The sequence below is a fragment of the Neolamprologus brichardi genome, chromosome 7, assembly GCF_056152115.1.
Source record: "Neolamprologus brichardi isolate AB-2024 chromosome 7, ASM5615211v1, whole genome shotgun sequence".
NCBI lineage: Eukaryota > Metazoa > Chordata > Actinopteri > Cichliformes > Cichlidae > Neolamprologus > Neolamprologus brichardi.
This window is the reverse complement of record NC_142110.1, coordinates 62257031-62273154: the sequence shown is the minus strand read 5'-3', so window position 1 is coordinate 62273154 and position 16124 is coordinate 62257031. Positions and strand designations below refer to the sequence as shown.

Genomic DNA, 16124 nt, shown 5'->3' with positions numbered 1-16124 from the left:
TGAAGGTATTACATGAACATGTGTTAGCACATAAATGGCTAAATAAGGCTAGAGACTTCAGGGAAATTCAGCACCAACTGATCACGCTAAAAACACGTTCTTAGTAGTGTTTATATGAACGTCATGCAATTGATGTGTAGTTTGTTTATAGCCTAACAATTGAGTTCTGTATCTCACAATTGTATTTATGCTAAAGAAATTTTTTAAAAAGTAGCATGACTGTGGTATTCCAGGCATATAAAGCTCCAAAGTAAGGCCAGAACAGGCAGTTATGACTCCAAGTACAACCTTGATGTTCCCTAAGAACTAGGAGAGCAAGTAGCAGCCAAGTGCTGCTATTCAAATGAACTGGTTTAACTAATCGTTAAGCATGAACATCTTTATGAAAGCAGATGTTTTGGCAGTTTGCTGGTCTGGAGCATTCATTTGTGTTGTATATATTAGAAAATGATATTAGATATTAGAGAATGAACTAAAACAAGAAACAATTCTTTAAGGTATTATTGTTCTACAAGCTACTGAACCACTGGATTGAACTTACTCAGACTTTTTCAAATCACTATAATTCAAGTTTGAAAGCAACAGGTGTCTAGTTTACATATAGCTGCAACTTCTTACGTAAGCATGATGACCAAAAGTATAAATAAAAAAAAAAAAAACACATATCGTGATATATATACACACTTATTTTCAGTTATATCTTATTACACATCTTCTATCCATTTTTAACCAAGTTTAGATGGTGACTAAATGACATTTCCTTTACTCACTTTACTTTTGTTACAGTTGTTAGAGAATTTACACCTTTCTTTCTTAGGCAATAAACCAAAACTAAACGATATTAGAGTTTAAATTTGTTTGTGGCACAATTTCTAGCACGCACTGACAAAGTAGATTTACTATAACTGTGTTTGGCTTCATGGCTGGAAGAAGCCGGCATTCCGAGATCTTCAATGAAATATACATCAACGAGTGCAAGGAGGCAACGAGCCAGCTATTCAACCTGCTAAACCTCCTGAGCCAGAGCCAACTCTCCAACTCTGTCATACATAGAGTTTGGGCAGCATAGCTGTCCCAATTTTCATGGTGCATTTGGAAATTTCAAAAAAACTATGATGGCACTCAATTTGGACCACTTCGGCCAATTCCAATTACCATGACTTCATCGTGATGGCAACAAGTAAAAGTTAGCATAATATAGGTTCTGAAACATGTAACATAATGATGCTTGGCAGTCTATTATGCTCATTTTATAACTAAAAAATGCTGTAAATATTTACATGTCACCTGTCATAAGAAGACAACTGAAAATTTTCAACCTCTGAGTTGAATCAGAAAATCAGCATTAGCGAAAGTTAAATCAAAATGTAAAAAACAAACCATTAGGTCTTTCTGAAAATACCAACAAATCTGTCTTTAAAAGTGTCAGTTCAAAATATGTCAAAAGTATTTAAATATCCGAGTATGCAGATAAAATACAATATAAACCAAATATATAAACCAAACAATATAAAACCTTTAGTAGAGCCTTTAGTAGACTCACTGCACAAATGTACAGTGCAATAACAAATAACCTCTGAAAATGATGGCGAAGTGTATCCTTAATGAACTCTTATCTAAGATTTCTACCTTCTATCTTCCAGTAACTTTCCTTGTGATTTTCCACTAAAATTGCACTGTGTTTTATAGACTTTGCTAGTTCAAGTTGTCCTGTAGGAGCAGCTCTTTGGGCAATTATGAGCAATTAGGTCCTTGTACAGTGGACCCAGGGCCTTTGTCTAGTAAAGTATGCAGGGTGTATGCCTCCACAAAAATCTGCACAAATCCACCTATGCAGACAACCAAACTATAAACAGTAATGTCATCTTAGGCTTTTGGGGCTCTGGATAACACCAGGGTGGTGAGGAGTGACTATGGAATAAGCTCAAGGAAGAATGCCCACATGGAAAAGATGTATATAAATCTTATAAAGTTTGTATCTGTCTTGTGTGAAACTTGTATGAAAAGCATACAAGAGTGAAAACAGATATAAGATCCCTTGAAAAATTATATAAATGAAACTTGTATGTTTTGGATACTTACATTATGAAAGTAATGAGAAAGTGGCCACTTTCATGAGTAAATCATATAAGCCTTATATGATTCACTATATGAAGTAGGCCACATCTTATGCAAGTCTTTTATAAGTTTTTTTTTAAATTTCTTTTCCATATGGGTGTAGTTGCCACACACCTGTTCGTGTACAATAGTTTGAAAAAGTTATTGCCCTCTAAACCTAATAACACTCAGCAGCAAAAACTGCAATCAAGTGTTTGCAATAATGGCCAAGGAGTCTTTTACAGCACTGTGGAGGAATTTTGACCCACTCATCTTTGCAGAATTGTTTTAATTCAGCCACATTGGAGGGTCTCCCATGATAAACCGCCTTTTTTAAGGTCATGCCACAGCATCTCAATCAGATTCAGGTCAGGACTTTGACTAGGCCACTCCAAAGCCTTCATTTTGTTTTTCTTAAGCCATTCAGAGGTGGACTTGGAGTGTTTTGGATCACTGACCTCTTCCAAAAGCCAAGTGCGCTTCAGGTTGAGGTCACACAGATGGCCAGATATTCTCTTTTGGTAGAAAACAGAATTCATGGTTCAGTTTACCACGGTAAGTCTTCCAGGTCCTGAGGCAGCAAAACAGCTCCAGACCATCACACTACCACCACCCTGTTTTACTGGTGGTATGATGTTCCTTTTCAGAAATGCTGTTACTTTTACACTAGATGCAATGGGACACACGACTTCCAAAAAGTTTAAGTTTTTTCTCATCAGTCCACAAATTTTCCTAAATGTCTTGGGGATCTTCAAAACGTTTTCTGTCTAAACTGAGACAGGCCTTTTTGTTCCTTTTGCTCAGCAGTGGTTTTCATCTTGGAACCCCGGATGCAGACCATGTTTACCCAGTCTCTTTCCTTAATATGGAGTCATGAACGCTGACCTTAACTGAGGCAAGTGAGGCCTGCAGTTCTTTGGATGTTGTTCTGGGTTCTTTTGTGACCTCTTGAATGAGTCGATCTTGCACTCTTGGAGTAATTTTGGTCGACCAGCCACTCCTGGAAGGTTCACCACTGTTTCATGTTTTCGCCATTTTTGGATAATGGCTCTCACTGTGGTACGTTGGACATCTACAGCTTTAGAAATGGGTTTTATAGCTTTTTCCAGACTGATAGATCTTAATAACTTTGTTTCTCATTTGTTCCTGAATTTCCTTGGATCGTGGCATGATGTCTGGCCTTTGAGGATATTTTGGTCTACTTCACTTTGTCAGGCAGGTCCCATTTAAGTGATTTCTTGATTGAAAATGGGTGTGGCAGTAATCAGGCTTGGGTGTGGCTACAGGAACTGAACACCACAGTTCATTTATGTTATAATGGGGAGGTACGCCAGGGTCTAAGTGACGTAAATGTCATTATCATCTGATTTCAAAGAAGTATAACAGCAATTACTACTCCAGCTTTTGGTGTCTGTACACAACAGAGAATGACTGAGGCCTTAGTTGTGACTATTCCGCAGCAGCATCTAGTGCAACCTGTAGGTTTCTCTATATGTGCACTTTAATTTCAACATGGCTCAAAAAAATGGGTTGCAGTTTGAAATAAATGAAACCTTAATAAAAATCATGCTCCTATTTAGATAAATGCTTTCCTTTTGCTCAACTAAATTTTGAAAAGTATGTGAATTTGAAATCCCGTACTATTCCTTTAGTTCCATGTCAGTCCTGTTATGGTTATTCACAGTATATATTAAAGTGCTTCTCTCACAGGTCAAAGAAATGATTAGTTGACTTTTTTGAAACTATTTGCCTGCGAAAAATTTTGCTCAGTTAAAATTTTGCTTGGTACACTGACATTGTGATTACTGTAAGTCATAAAACATAAATCTACAGCAAAACAATTAGTATTCCAACAAAATCCTTAGTCAACAGCTTGGTCTTTCATCAGGGTGCAGCTGAATTTATTATATGTGTAAAAGTGCAAAGAATATGCTATAGGGTGTGTTACAGAACATTAGATTTATTCCTACTATGCAACTGTAACCCTCTCTTTATTTCTAAGTTAATGAAAAATAAAATTATCTTTGCATCTGCAGAAGTGTAAAAATTAACACCATTTGCTGCATTTATTGGTACAAAGTCATTAAGTTTGTTTAAGTATCTATCTTGCTGCTGAGGCTGCGAGGATTAATCTCTGTCAGTGCGCAGCAGGACTAGGTAGACACTGCATGGCCTTGAATAGAGAAAATTGGCACGCTGGTCAAAATAGCATCCAAACCACAAGGGTGAGGGAACAGAGCAGGAACAACCAGGAGCAGAAAAAAATATCTCACACACTCCAGAACAAACCTATTTATATGTCATGCCTTAACAATAGTGCAGTGTCACTGAATCTGTGCACCTTTCATAGACATAATGACTCAATGTCCAACATAACCTCAACAAGAACCCCCCCTCCCCCCTGACTCATCCTCAGCAATACACCACTTTGAGCCAGTGCCAGAGCTGTTAGGTAATTCTAGACTAGAATACAATGATCTTAACAGCACTGATTATAGCAAAAGGTAAATCAACATTCTCAACATAACAGATAAACTGAATGGAAGCTCATATTCAACTGCTCATCAGCAGGGACCTGATCAATTATGCATTAAATGATCTGCGGTTGTATCTGGCTTTAGGCCCGAGTCTACAAATAAGAGGCCCTCCCTGCTATTTACAAACTGTAGGACCACCACTCCATAAACCTCACAAAATGGATTACACAACCTTAATTTTGAATTACACATCTTGCCTGTATCCTCTCACCTTCTACATGGGCCCAAAGTAGCCTATCAATTGGGATTTTTCACAGTGTGTGATTAAAGTCTTGTAGTGTTTTCCTGTTTTGGGGGGTGTGTGTGTGTGTGTGTGTGTGTGTGTGTGTGTGTGTGTGTGTGTGTGTGTGTGTGTGTGTGTAGGGGGGGAGGTTTGTCTGAACAGCACAGAAGCCGTCACACGGATGTCACCTTGTTTTGATATAGGTGGTTGCTAAATTGAGACGGCTAAAAGCCCTGCTGTCAGCTTTTATCCATCTGAATGAAAGACTGACTGAACCGTCTGGTTGCTGTTAACGTTAAAATGCCAGACCCCGTCGATACTCCGGATTTATTACCAGAACGGTGCATTTTGGCCTAATGTAATGCGCAGAGGCCTCCTCTCTCACGGCAGCACCTCTGTTGCCTGCTAGAAACTGGACCTGAAACTGTTGTTAGGCTCGGGGCACGCAGATCTGAATGGAGGTGGACGGAAAAATGATTGGAAAAGACTTCTAGAACACTGCTCTGAAATCACATGAGAAACACAAAACAATGCCATTTTAACCTGTTTGCTGTAGCACTGTACAGCGTTAATATTTCAACTAACACTACACTGTAAAACAACAAGTTCTGTTGGTGTCCACCTCGGAACCTACTGTCCTCAATTCAATATTAGGAACAGCTAAGTTGGCTAACGTTAGCTGGTTAGCCACAAGGCTAAGTAATGTGTTTGGTTAACAGCTTTCTGTTAGCAAGCTCCCGTAAGTTAGACAGGGGTTTGCCAATAAACTATGCGTCGCTACTGCTGCCAGTGTCCCCTTCCAGTACAAAGCGAGGAGAACGTCAGATGCAGTGAGTTTACTCCAAAGCAGTAACGTCATAAACAGTAAATAAACAAAGAAGAGCCATGATATTGAAGATTTCAGTGTGACGGTAATGAGACCGATGGCCAGGGTTAGCGAGTTCACTGTCACCCATCTGGGCATTCCTCTGCTCATTCGTGAAACAAAGCAAGGTTACAGGACAGGAGAGGCAGCTCAGACTAGATTTACCAGGACTGCACACGCACATACACAGTCAACATAATCGCATACTGAGTGTGTATGTGTGTGTGTGTGAGAGAGAGAGAGAGACCCCCCAACAACACAGATTTGAACTGCTGTTTTGACTACACACTTAGGCCCATCAGTGATGAGGCAGGTCTCTAACCTTTGTAATGGACCCGTAGGTTGTTCTGTGACAGCCCAATGTAGCTGTATTTATCCTTGGGGCTCCAGGATCGGGGTAAAGGGGTCTCTTCCTCGTTTACAGCCGGGTAAAGCCGCTTCAGCCTCTCGTTAAGCTCGTGCTCCTGGTAATTAAAAGCAGGATCTCCCAGCGGCAGGCTTCCCGCTCCGAGCTCTGTCATTTTTTTTGGCCTCCTGTTTTTGTATCTTATTGTTCGTTTCTTTCTATCCAAAGCCCAGTGTCAGTCTGCTGGAGCTGTAGGCTGAGAGTGAGAGGGACTGAGGGGAGAAAATAGCAGCGGTGTGACATCCCCGGATAAGCAGCAGAATGTACTGTAGGCTGAAATAGTGTCGTATGGGTACTGTAGTTCAGCTGCACGCTCGCTTTTATGCTAATGTCACTAGAAATGACTACAGAGTTCCACTACTGTCAGACGGGTTTAGGGCCTTCCAGTGAGATAGGGGGCTAGGAAATGTAGTTTTCATCTGTTAAACTTACATACGTTTTCAGAACGTTATATAATTTAATTTTGAACTTTAAATGGCAAAACTTGTATTTATTTGTAAGTTAAATGGTATTTTTACAGTATTAATAGCAGTATTATTTCCTCGGCGAAATATGTGCCTGTTCATAAAAACACTGTGTTGTTTACTAAGTTTTATTATATTGTAATTAATATAGCAGATATGTGAAATAGACTTTATAAAACACGTTACCATATATTAGTTATTGTATATCAAAGTTAATGATTGAGTTGAGCAGATAAAATCATTGCCATTTTGAAAATTAGTTAGGCGCGCACCGGGCAACTACGTGGGGTCTTGTTGCGTAGTCAGTCGTCGTTACCATGGAAACCCTACTACAAATGTTGTGCTGTGCGACGCTAAAGCCGATCTCATTGAGTTAAACAGACGAAATACAACAGTTTCAAACGGGCTAAGTGTTTGTTATTGTCTACCCTTTATATCAAAGCTATAAATGTCACCAAACAAAGATATAAAATTTCCACCTTTAACACCGTCACAAAAAACAAGGCAAGTGATGAAATGACTTCCATTTACACCAAAAGTCATGCTACGTTTGTTTTTATGTATAAACACATTTGTATTTCAAAGCTTATTTAAAGTACGTTTAAGGCAGACTGACTTTGTTGTTTGCATATTAGACTTACATATAAATACGATCTACAAAGTTACACAGCCCAGACATCAGAGGAAGGACATGAAGAGGAAAATGCTGGTGGTGTATCTGTCCAACCATGTGCAACGAGAAAGGTAAGTAAATCAGGCAACATTACACAAACAGCAATCTGACTTTGTCCTGCCAACATCTAAAGTCTTTTAATTGGTATAAAGATCATCTAAGAACTTCATGGCATCTTTATAAACTTTATCTTTCAGTGTCACAGAAAAGTTCCTTTCACAGTACTGTGTGTGCTTTTGTGTGACCAATCATACAGTGCTGGACAGGAGGCAGTTACTTTTATGCAGGGCCAGACAGAAAGCCACAACTTCTGATGCAGATGGAGAACTATGTGAGCAAGGAGCTCCATACTATCGACCCACATGAGCCGAAATTTCAGGAGCTGAAACTTCAGGTGAAATGTTTTTGTTGATTGTATTTATGTTTAGAAGATATACACGTATTTTCTTGCTGCAGTCTAAGTACTTACAATCTTACTCTACTTTGCCTACAGGTCTACCGCAATGCATTTGAATGTTTCATCACTGCCTTCAAAACTTACCAACCCCTTCTGTCTGCCATTAAAAAGGAATATGAAAACACCTTTGGTCAGTAACTCTATGAGAAAGCTAGTCTGATTTGTATAGATTAGATAAAAATGCTATTTAAAAAAACAATTTATAACAGATTTGACAAGGTTTTGAAGCAGATTAGAAATGGCATCCCACAACGTTTTTGGAAAAATATATTACCTTTGGGTGTAGAATTAAATAAATTAAAGTTTTATATTTACAATACATAAATATCAATATTCTCTCACATCTAAGTGGTAAATGTCTTACATCAAACTAAATTTATTGGTTCAAATGCACATGCAAAGATACATAATACACAGCAACCAGCAAGGTTTCATCCAGCCTTGCAAAGTAAGGCAATGTATTTCTTTGTAAAAAAAAAATATTATTCTGAATTAATTTCTCAAAACTTTGTGACTTTAATATTCAGTAACTATATTAATAATTTTGAGTCTTCTGCAGGTACTATTTTGTCTCTTTGCCATTCATTTTTGAGTGTTTTGTTCTAAATCATCCTATACATAGTCATACAGTTTTCTTTGTTGTTGTAAGGATTCAACTCAGCATTTGTGAGAGCAAATCTGGGTTAAAAAGTTAATAAAATTAGTGGAAAGGATTCCACTAGATTCCAATAGTTTTCTAAAAGGTCCTAGCAGTTTGTGTAGGCAGTAAAATGATAAGTTCTATTGTAGCATAGAAAGAGTTGGTCACAACATGTTATTCTAACCTAGTTAAAACTAATTGTCTATTCAGTAAAAAGATGAAGTTTGTAGAGGTTAGCTTTTCTTTGTATAAAGACTTTATATCAGGGAGTTGATTACTTGTTGTAATGCATGCATTGTATACATCTTTTCAGTTCATCAGGGAGAACAAATCAAAAAGCTGGAACCACTGCAGTCCCATCTGAGGCTGGTGACAGAGGAATGTGACAGAAAGATTCAAGCTCGCTGGGCAGAGGAGCAGGCTGAGATTGCTGCCTTGAAAATGGAGAAGCAGAAGCTAAAGGAGGAGATTGAAGCCATGAGAAAGAGAGAGAAGACAGTGCAGGCAGTGGTAAATGGCATACTTTTAATTTTATTTTTGTTTAATTAATCATGTGACTTTTAGTCACTTGGATGAGTGACAAAACGTTTCTCCCACTGAAAACGCTACGTCCAGATGAACAGAACCAATTTTTGGAGATTTATTTATCTGGATGACTGACAATGCATCAAGACATGTGACTTTTAAGGGCATGAAAGTTTTTATGAAAGCATAAAAGCTTAAGGGCATGAAAGCATACACACAACGCTGCGCATAAAGGAAATTTATCCATCAATTAATAGCTCATCATTATCGTATCAGTCACCCCACTGCCTGTTGTTCCTCTTAAGGTGGATCATCTGCAGTCAGAACTGTCTGACCAGTATCTGCAGTACCGGGAGGAGCGTGATGCTCGCAGGTTGCTGATTTGGCAGCTCAATGACATGACAAGAAGTAGTGTGAAGGAGCAGCGTTCTGCAGACAAAAGTACAGGTATAACAACATCTATTACATCTTTAACTAGTTAACAGTGAACTGAAAATAACTTAAGGTTAAGTTAAACTCCATAAAAAAGATTATTTTTGAGATTGAAAAAATTGCAGAAGTAGTTTGCAAATTCTGTTTGTTTGAGATTTATTTCACTAATTTCCAACTTTTTTGTATTATTATTATTGTAAATAAATAATTGATAAAAGATGGTAGCGTGTGATCAGCTTCTGATGTGGGGCATGCCAGAAAAAGTTTGAAAACCTCTTTGATGGAAAAGGCCCAACATTATCTATATTTGAAAAACCCAAGTACAGTAACCTCTAGAGCTCAGCAAAACATATGTTTTTATGTTTATAAAACATAAATGTCTATAGGGAAGTGTGTCATGGTCTTACATGTGTTTCCATTTAGATTGGAAGGATCCTGTGGAACTGCAGCTCACTCTAAAGGTGTGTCGAGAAGACCTGAGGAAAGCCCAGGAGGAACTGAACAGGATGAACGCAGAGTACTGGGGTGTTGTGCCCCAGTGTGACTGGGACGCCCTTGAACAGAAACACCAACGGACCGAGCTACAGGTATCTCATGCTGGATACTATACGTAGACTTCATGACTTAACATCTCAACAGTCTTTGGTGACTTTGTTTTCTTTTTATTGTGAAGTTGAAGACACTCCAGGATGACTTTGATCAGTTAAAGAGTGAGTATGACACACTGCTGGAACTCCACAGAAGAGGCAGCATGCAGGCCAAGACACACGTCTCAACCTCTGTCCAGGTACTTTACGTATGTAGAACTTGAACAGATTTTCAATTCTATGAATATTCTAATAAATGTAATATGTGTCACTATCTGTCTCTAATCTAATAAATGTCACCTGATAAAGCTGATAAAGAGCCTAAATATGAATAAATTAGGGTCCAGAAGCTCGATACTGCTATTCCAGCGATAGAGACAGCTTCACAAATGTCACCATAAACTGACAAATATGAAAGTTGGATCAATCTTCTCAGCAAAAGTAACAACCAACAATGCCACCAAAATGTTTTTCAGACTGATGAGAGTGGGTCCCAGCAGCAAAGCCACATTCAGTCCCAGCAACAAGAGGAACCAGTCATTTCTGGCGCCCCTGAGAGCAACATGTTCCCTGTCCATGAGTCTAGGTGATAAAAATAGATATACATTGAAACATATACACATATGCATGCACACACACACACACACACACACACACACACACACACACACACACACCGTGGATTAGTCAGTTTTATTTATACTGCATAAAGTCATAATTTTGCCTCAAGGGGCTTTAAAATATGTGCAGCATACACTACTGCCTAGCCTTATACCATCAGTTCAGATAAGCCTTGAAGGTTATGAGTAATTTTCTGTGTCTGGTTCTGTTTTACTTTGTCAAATGAGAGCCATGTGTATATATGTGTGTGTTCATATGTATAGGGAGGCCCAGAGGACAACATATTTTGGAGAGGAAACTGATCCACATGTGGCCTCATCTCAAGGTGAAGCAGGCAACAGTGGTGATCCCATCTCCTCTTAGAGCCTGCGTTTAGCGGCTGGGGTGTCAAGTTTGAGCCTTGATGTAATTCACAACATGTGATCAAAATTGTGAAGATGCTGAATTAAATATTAGAAATTGTGGCCACTGAGACCACCTGTGAGTTTCCAAGCTTTACCTTCAGTTCGTTGACAATTCAGCGGAAAATGTACCATCAAATCTTAAAACCACTTTCCTAACAGTGAGTGAAATACTCGTATAGTATTCATTCTGTATTACACCAGTTCAATGATTTTATTCATCTTATTCACACAAATGTAAAACACCTCCTTTGTTCTGGGGAAAATTAAAGCCTTGTAAAATCAGAACTATTTTCATTTGTTCCCTGGAAATGGTTAAGTGATTTTTGTTTTTTGCTTTGTTAACTGTGCTAATCAAGCTAAATTTATCTTATAAAATAATTTTAATTCATATTTCTTTCTTTGATATGGTATTAAAATGGGACTTCTGTGTCGTATCCATTAGTATACTACATTCATATTCTTCTCCTCTACCAGAGTATCTTTGCATGACTGACAGTTCAAAATAATCCCTGTTTATCTTATTCTGGGCCTTGGTGAAGTCCTTCACTTCATACCTTCCTCTTTCCTTTAAGCTGACTTTCTTCTGATTGGCTGCCCCTTGAAATCAGAGCGTTTGAAAAGCAAGTGGGTGGAACTTCTGTGTTCACAGTTAGTGTGTGCTTGAGATGACCTTTTTAGGGATTATTCCACATTCACTATGAAGCCATACATATTCAGGAGAAGAACAAATGTAGGAGAAGGCATTTAGAGCAATGAATCACAGTCACGTATACTGACCTTAACACTGAAAACTCTGGCCATGTTTAAAAATGAGTATCCAACATTGTAACACAATATGTATGACAGAGAATAAGGAGCTGAATAATGTAACATTTTTTGAGCCTGCTTAAAAAAATACATTCATTTACAACATCCAAGTCACCAGCTCTGACGCTTCTTCTCCAGCACACCACAGCAAAGTACATAGTGCTCACTACAACTGGCTGATGGAAAATCCCCATGATTTTACTCTCGTTTTGCTCTCTTCATTAGGAAGTAGAGCTTGCTCATCCTCTTTTTGGATACAGCTTCTGTGTTGGTCTTCCAGTTCAACCTGTTGTTGATATGGATTCCTCTGTATTCGTACTCCTCCACCACATCAGCATCCTATCCCAGGAGAGACATGGGTCAGTTGTCCTCTTTCCTCTGAAGTTGATCACAGTCGCTCTGGTCTTATTCACATTTGGAAGCAGATGAATCCTCCCAGGCCAGTCCAGTCACCCAGTAGTGCACTGTGCTCCTCTTCCCACCCACAACTAATACAACCAACAACTGCAGAATTGTCAGAGTATTTCTGTAGATTGCATAGACCACAATTGTATTGAAAGCCTCAGGTGTACAAGGTGAGCACAAATGGAGATGACACAGTTCCCTTTGGAGCTCCTGTACTGTACCGTCCAGTCTCCCAAATTGCAGTCTGTCTATCAGGTAATCATTAATCCAGGAGATGGTGGACATGTTTGTTAATATTTCTGGTAGCTTCTGTATTCAAACTGCAGAGGGTCACAAGATGTTTTCATGTTGGACAGTACTTATCTCTCGACAATCTTCATTAAATATGATGTAATGGCAAGTGGTCAGTAGGCTTTAAATTCTTAATAGTGTTGAGGTTTTTGGTACAGGAACTAGACAGGATGTTTTCCCTAACACTGATATCATCTCCTGTTTCAAACTTTGGCTGTAAGTGTGACTCAGGATCACAGGCAGCTGGCTAGCACAGGTCCTCAGCACCTTGGGGTTGATGTAATCAGGCAGTTTTGTGTAGCCTAATAATGGGAGAATTTAAGTATTTAAACATGTGTTACTTATAGCTTGAGAGTAGATAGCAACACATGTAGTAAACTTAATTTCTTGCAGGACCAAAACAAGGAAAGTGGTGAGGCTCAGTGACGTTGTAGTCTATGCTCTGCAGAAAGAGATAAGTTAATGTGCTGCTAATGGTAATATGTCCACCCCAGATAAGCACCTTTCTCTGCCAGTTTTATATTTCAAATGCTGATAGCATGTTTGAAAATTTCTTTGACTGTTAAAAAAATGCTTTGCAACCTAAGGCTCAATAAAAGATTCCCTAATGCCCTGATATTAACTGGGTTATTATATAATCTCAAGGATTTATTCTAAGAAAGTTCACAACCCATATAAGCTGCACTTCATTTGTAAAAATAAGTCGATAGATAGATAGATAGATAGATAGATAGATAGATAGATAGATAGATAGATAGATAGATAGATAGATAGATAGATAGATAGATAGATATTAACTAGAATAGTAGGAGAATACATTTATTTATTTCTGTGTCAGTGGTATTCATCAAGTGTGCATTTAAATGCCTTTTGATTGACTGTACAAAGGAATCCAAGAACTGGCAACTGACAGTAACCCTTTATATTGAATAAAACTCAAACAAATTAGTATATTTTATTTAATTATCTAAACCTATTTTGTGCAATGTAGGTCTGATGAAACCACCCGCTTGGCTGAATGAAACCACCTGCGCTCTCAGACGCGAACGTTGATGTGCGGAGAGAAAATGGAAAAAAGACAAGCTCCAGGTGTCTTTGGGCATCCTGCATGACTGCTTAACAAAATATCAGAAAACTGTTAAAGCTGCAAAATCTGCTTTCCTATCCGGTGTAATTTCTACCAACTGTCATTAGACCCGAGTTCTTTTTAATATTTTTAATTCGGTGATTAACCCCTGTGCCACTGTACCTATGGAGGCTTCCTTTGCACATTGTGAAAACTTTTTGAATCACTTCATTAAAAAAAAATCTCAACCTTACGAACACTGCATTCACAGGCAGTGTTAGACCTAGATCCACCTTGTAAATGCTCGGTTGTTTTTCAGCAGTTTTTAACTTTTTCTGCATTGAAGGAAGTACTTGATCACTTAAGACCGTCTAATTCCCCACAAGATATTCTTCCTTCTCGCCTCCTTAAAGAAACTCTTCATGTCATTGGGCCTGGTATTTTATTTTAAATACTTCATTGTCATCAGGTTGTGTACCAGCTGTTTTCAAACATGCTGTTGTGCAACTCATTATTAAGAAGAAAAATCTTGATCCAAATGTGCTTTCTAACTTCAGGCCAATTTCTAAACTGTCTTTTATGTCCAAAATTTTGGAAAAAGTTGTTTTCATGTGGCATTTGTGAAGTGTTCCAGTCTGGTTTTAAATCTCGTCACAGTACTGAGACTGCGCTTTTACGAGTTTTTAATGATCTTCTTTTAACTGTAGACTCAGGTTGCTCTGTTGTTTTAGTTCTTTTAGATTTGACTGCCGCCTTTGACACAGTTGATCACAACATTCTTTTATTGAGACTTGAACACGTAGTTGGTCTAAAAGGCACGGTTTTATCTTGTTTTAAATCATATTTATCGGAGAGGTATTTTTTGATTAAAATTGGGCAATACTCCTCTTCCTCCGCCCCTATGTGTTGTGGTTTGCCACAGGGGTCTGTTTTGGGTCCAACTCTGTTCTCCTTATACATGATGCCTTTGGGATCTATTTTTAGGAAATACAACATTCCCTTTCATTGTTATGCTCATGACATCCAAATCTACTTCCCTTTGAAACTAGATGTCTCTGTCCCACTGCAGCCTTTGCTTAACTGTTTACATGATGTTAAAGACTGGTTAACACAGAATTTTCTTACACTAAATGAAAATAAGACTGAAGTTATGGTTTTTGGAAATCATGCCCCTTTGAACAAGTTAACTGATGCCCTCAGTCTTCTTACTTCTCATCTTTCTCACACTAAGGAATTTCAGAGTGTTTTTAGATAGCTCCTCTAAATTAGAGAAGCAAGTGTCCACAGTTGTGAAAACATGTTTTTATCGGTTACGTGAAATTGCCAAAGCTAAGCCTTATCTTCCTCCAAGAGACCTAGAAACACTTATTCATGCCTTCATCACCTCTAGACTGGACTACTGCAATTCTCTCTATTTGGGTCTTCAACACTCATCTCTTCATCGCTTGCAGTTAGTCCAAAATGCCGCTGCACGTCTTTTAACAGGTGTTAGAATGTAGGAACACATCACTCCAGTTTTAGCAAATTTACACTGGCTCTCTGTAAAATATCGTATTGATTTTAAAATTCTTGTACTTACTTTTAAAGTTTTAAATAATATGGCGCCTAGTTATTTAAATGAACTCCTCAACATGTATGACCCCCAAAGAGCACTGAGATCTTCTAGCCAGATGCTCTTAGCACAATCAAGGTCTCAATTGAAGCATAGAGATCGGGCCTTCGCAGTAGCAGCACCCAGACTCTGGAATAATCTGCCAGAGGAGATTTGTACTTCGTCTATTCAGTCTTTTAAATCGCGTCTTAAAACTCACTTTTTTACTTTGGCTTTTAATTCAAGTTCAGTATGAGTACCATCAGGCCTGTTTTATGTTTTTATTGTTAATTCACTGTCTTCTTATTTACCTGTATTTGTTTCTAATTTATTTATATTTGTTTCTCTATTGTGTTCTCTTGTTTTTAACCGATTGTGAAGCACTTTGGTCAACTCTGTTGTTTTTAAATGTGCTATACAAATAAATTTTGAATTGAATTGATGTTTTTAACAAACCAGGGTGTGTCGGTTTGTGGATCTATTTGCGGTGGCCTTTACTGCTGTTGACTGCAGAAATAAATCGTGTTTGGGTAAAAAGCCTTGCTTATGCCTTTTTTCTCAGTCTGGTGGACTCAGCAACCTAACCTAAGAGAACAATGAAGGCACAAGTTACAAATTACTAAATCTGTTTTGTGCTGCAAATTGATGTAATTTTAAAAGCAAATGTAATGTAATGTAAGTGTTCTTGCTGGACAGTCGTGACTGTAGCACATTTAATCTTTGTACATCAAATAAAATAAAACCATTTTTGACTTACCTTTTTATTGTCTGTTACTCCATGGGTTTTTATTGTTTTTTTTTTCACTTCAGAAATCATCAAAACGTGTGATTTGGACATAATAATAATAATACACAGTAGAATAATAAAAGCAACATAAAAGCAAGCAGTTTACACAATCATAAATGACATGACACACTTCTTAATATACAGATATTTATATAGTATGTATCAGAATGTGGCAGTATTATGTAAAATGCGATAGACAAGCAAATTTAGCATACTACAATCCCCATAATGCATCGGGCCTTTTAC

At 38.1% G+C, this 16124-nt stretch overlaps 2 protein-coding genes across 4 annotated transcripts in view; one reads left to right on the top strand and one right to left on the bottom strand.

Moving 5' to 3' along the window:
• ranbp10 (RAN binding protein 10) overlaps positions 1-6406 on the bottom strand; it is a 39090-nt gene extending 32684 nt beyond the window's left edge. The window contains exon 1 of one of the 2 annotated variants that reach the window (XM_006797415.3): positions 6045-6406. In XM_006797415.3, coding sequence (XP_006797478.1) covers positions 6045-6243 — 199 coding nt within the window. In that variant the 5' untranslated portion in view covers positions 6244-6406. Of the gene's footprint in view, positions 1-5191; positions 5330-6044 lie in introns of those variants that run through there. The other variant, XM_006797417.3, reaches the window with a different exon arrangement.
• Positions 6407-6898: 492 nt separating this feature from the next.
• tsnaxip1 (translin-associated factor X interacting protein 1) lies at positions 6899-10991 on the top strand. Of its 2 annotated transcripts, none has more exons than XM_035910544.2 (10): positions 6899-7096; positions 7255-7336; positions 7522-7659; positions 7759-7852; positions 8676-8872; positions 9193-9334; positions 9743-9906; positions 9993-10106; positions 10383-10492; positions 10791-10991. In XM_035910544.2, the coding sequence occupies exons 1-10, from the start codon at positions 7041-7043 to the stop codon at positions 10888-10890; spliced, it is 1197 nt and encodes a 398-aa protein (XP_035766437.2). In that variant the 5' UTR covers positions 6899-7040; the 3' UTR covers positions 10891-10991. The 2 variants fall into 2 exon arrangements, with proteins under 2 accessions (XP_035766437.2, XP_006797477.2); XM_006797414.2 differs by having other exon boundaries at positions 7228-7336.
• Positions 10992-16124: the final 5133 nt, after the last annotated feature.

Coding starts and splice junctions, on each gene's coding strand:
- tsnaxip1 (XM_006797414.2), top strand. CDS start 7,041: ATGTCACCAAACAAAGATATAAAATTTCCACCTTTAACACCGTCACAA. Junction 7,853..8,675: donor GGAATATGAAAACACCTTTG/GTCAGTAACTCT, acceptor ACATCTTTTCAG/TTCATCAGGGAGAACAAATC. Junction 10,493..10,790: donor TTCCCTGTCCATGAGTCTAG/GTGATAAAAATA, acceptor TCATATGTATAG/GGAGGCCCAGAGGACAACAT.